Genomic DNA, 2,709 nt, shown 5'->3' with positions numbered 1-2,709 from the left:
CTAAGAAAAGGAAAGGCAGTCCCTCTACGAAAAGGAAGGGCAATGGCAATCCCTCTAATAAAAGGAAGGGCAAGGATAAGTGATTTCACATATTCTTTTGATAGATGAGTTAATCTTGCCTATCTGGCTTTGATATATATAATTCATTCTTTTCTTTATCAGAGTACTTCGCTTACTTTCTACCTTGCTTAACATGTTCTTTGGCCTCTAGGTATAACAATTTTAAACTTTCATTTCAGTTAGTAGGTATTGGCACTTGTTCGGATTTGGTGGTATAGTCTCTTATTTCTTAGTATTGTTTAAGTTTGGTCTAAATTTGATTTTATTAATCCTTAGTTCTTACACTGTTGCTTATGGATTGCATTGGACCATTGTTAAAGAGAATTGTTTTTTTTTACAGCTTTTTACTTTTTCTCCCAAAATCCCATCAAATGAATGCTTTGTTTCTTCTTTCGTTACCGGTACTGTTTTGCCTCATAGCATGGAATAGAATCCCGGTTTATGTAGTTGTTTGTTCTCCTTTGTAGCGAGAGCTTTTGGTTGCTGAACTTTTAATATAACAGAATTTAATTTTTTTTGTATTACTCACATGAACTTCAATTCAGTGTAAGATAATGTTTTTCACGAAGCCCATTCATGTCATTTCACTTTATTTTTGTTTGTTGAAAATCTTCTACCAGCAACTTCTGTACCCTCCCTGAAAGTTTTGACCACACCATATTTAGTCTTTGTAATTTGAATAATTTCTAACCCTATACTAAGATTAGAAAATCTCAGTTTCCAATATGCCATGCTACAAAGGACAACTTTCAAAAATAAATAAATTCTGTTATATTAAAAGTTCAGCAACCAAAAGCTCTCGCTACAAAGGAGAACAAGCAACTACATAAAACGGGTTTCTATTCCATGCTATGAGGCAAAACAGTACCGGTAACGAAAGAAGAAACAGAGCATTCATTTGATGGGATTTTGGGAGAAAAAGTAAAAAACTGTAAAAAAAAAAAAAAACAATTCTCTTTAACAATGGTCCAATGCAATCCATAAGCAACAGTGTAAGAACTAAGGATTAATAAAATCAAATTTAGACCAAACTTAAACAATACTAAGAAATAAGAGACTATACCACCAAATCCTAACAAGTGCCAATACCTACTAACTGAAATGAAAGTTTAAAATTGTTATACGTAGAGGCCAAAGAACATGTTAAGCAAGTTAGAAAGTAAGCGAAGTACTCTTATAAAGAAAAGAATGCATTATATATATCAAAGTCGGATAGGCAAGATCAACTCATCTATCAAAAGAATATGTGAAATCACTTATCCTTGCCCTTCCTTTTCTTAGAGGGACTGCCCTTGCCCTTCCTTTTCTTAGAGGGACTGCCTTTCCTTTTCTTAGAGGGACTGCCCTTCCCTTTTTTGGAAGGACGCACCTTCTCAACAATCTTATAACGATCAGCAGTAATCTCTGTCAACCACAACCCGGGGAAAATATCCTGCACAAAAATCAAAATCACAGTGTTAACAAAAATAAAAAAAACTACTGTGCTAAAAAAACTAAAACAAACACAAAAATGTTAAACATAATGAAAAGGGCATAAGCAACCAACATCTAATTTCTTCTGCACAACTTTGGGCCTCTTGTTGGGCCTGCGAGGTGGGCGACGACCCAACATCTCCACGAAATCATCCTCAATCTCCTTCTTGGATAACTCCACATGAAATTTCACCATTTTCACCTTTTCAGAATTACTTCTCAATTTCGGTAACTCAATGACGCCATTGTCAGTCATCGCTGGCGAGGAGCAATTGGGTTTGTTCTTATCAACATCATCATGATCATGAATCTTTAACCCTTCCATACTAACAATTGCAGCAATTGAAGCCTTACACTTTCTCATATTCCACGGCTTCACAGGTTCTTCTTCATTCCCCAAAATCACTTCTTTCAACCTATGTGCCTGATTCTTCAGATCAAGCGTCAGCTTCTGCCTCACTGCGGCGACGCCATCCTCATCCTCGCCGGAGCGTCGCCATTTCGAACGCCTCGCATTCACCGCATGCTTCTTCTCAGGCTCCGATTCCTTCTTCTGCGTCGCCATTGATTCCTCAGTCTTTGACCCGGCAAAACGCTGATCACCGCTGCCAGAAACTCCGGCATCGTCAGCGCTAGTGAAAATGATGCTCCTCTGGGTTCCCCACTTCAAGAAAGGGGAAGGGAACGTGAAATTGTGAAGAGGGTTTGATCTCGTGGGACTCGTCGCCATGGACTTCGGCGCCGGAACCTCTTCAACCAAACCCCACAATACCATTTACGGGAAGAAAAAAAGAGCAAGAAAAACAGCGAAAACAAGAAGGAAGAATAGAAAAACCACACTGCGCACAGTGTTGAACGCAAAGGAAAGCTGGAAATTTTCTCGAGAAAATTTGGGAGAGCACATATGTAATTATGCGTGAGTGGTTGTGTTTTGCAAAGTTGCCGGGTAAACGAAACTTATATAAGAATGAGAGAAAGGGAAAGAGAAGGTTTTACACGTGATGGGTTGAACCCGAGGTTAACCCGTCAACCTGTAAAATCAACTAGCCCTATTGGATCAAATAGCATGTAATTTTTATATACTAAAAAAAAATTATATATCAAATGTTAGATTATTACTTAATTAGTTTATGTAAATGACTATTATATGGCTTAGTTAGTTTATGTGAATGAATA

At 37.6% G+C, this 2,709-nt stretch overlaps 1 protein-coding gene across 1 annotated transcript; it reads right to left on the bottom strand.

Moving 5' to 3' along the window:
- Positions 1–1,312: 1,312 nt before the first annotated feature.
- LOC133304616 (uncharacterized) lies at positions 1,313–2,308 on the bottom strand. The gene is made up of 2 exons (XM_061504660.1): positions 1,607–2,308; positions 1,313–1,492 (listed from the first exon to the last, which is right to left on the bottom strand). Exons 1-2 carry the CDS (start codon positions 2,306–2,308, stop codon positions 1,313–1,315), a joined length of 882 nt encoding a protein of 293 aa, XP_061360644.1.
- Positions 2,309–2,709: the final 401 nt, after the last annotated feature.

This window comes from Gastrolobium bilobum, unplaced genomic scaffold (genome assembly GCF_033153095.1).
Source record: "Gastrolobium bilobum isolate Gb01-03AN ecotype WA unplaced genomic scaffold, APGP_CSIRO_Gbil_v1 utg66911, whole genome shotgun sequence".
NCBI classification, from domain to species: domain Eukaryota; kingdom Viridiplantae; phylum Streptophyta; class Magnoliopsida; order Fabales; family Fabaceae; genus Gastrolobium; species Gastrolobium bilobum.
This window is presented reverse-complemented; position numbering and strand designations above follow the sequence as displayed.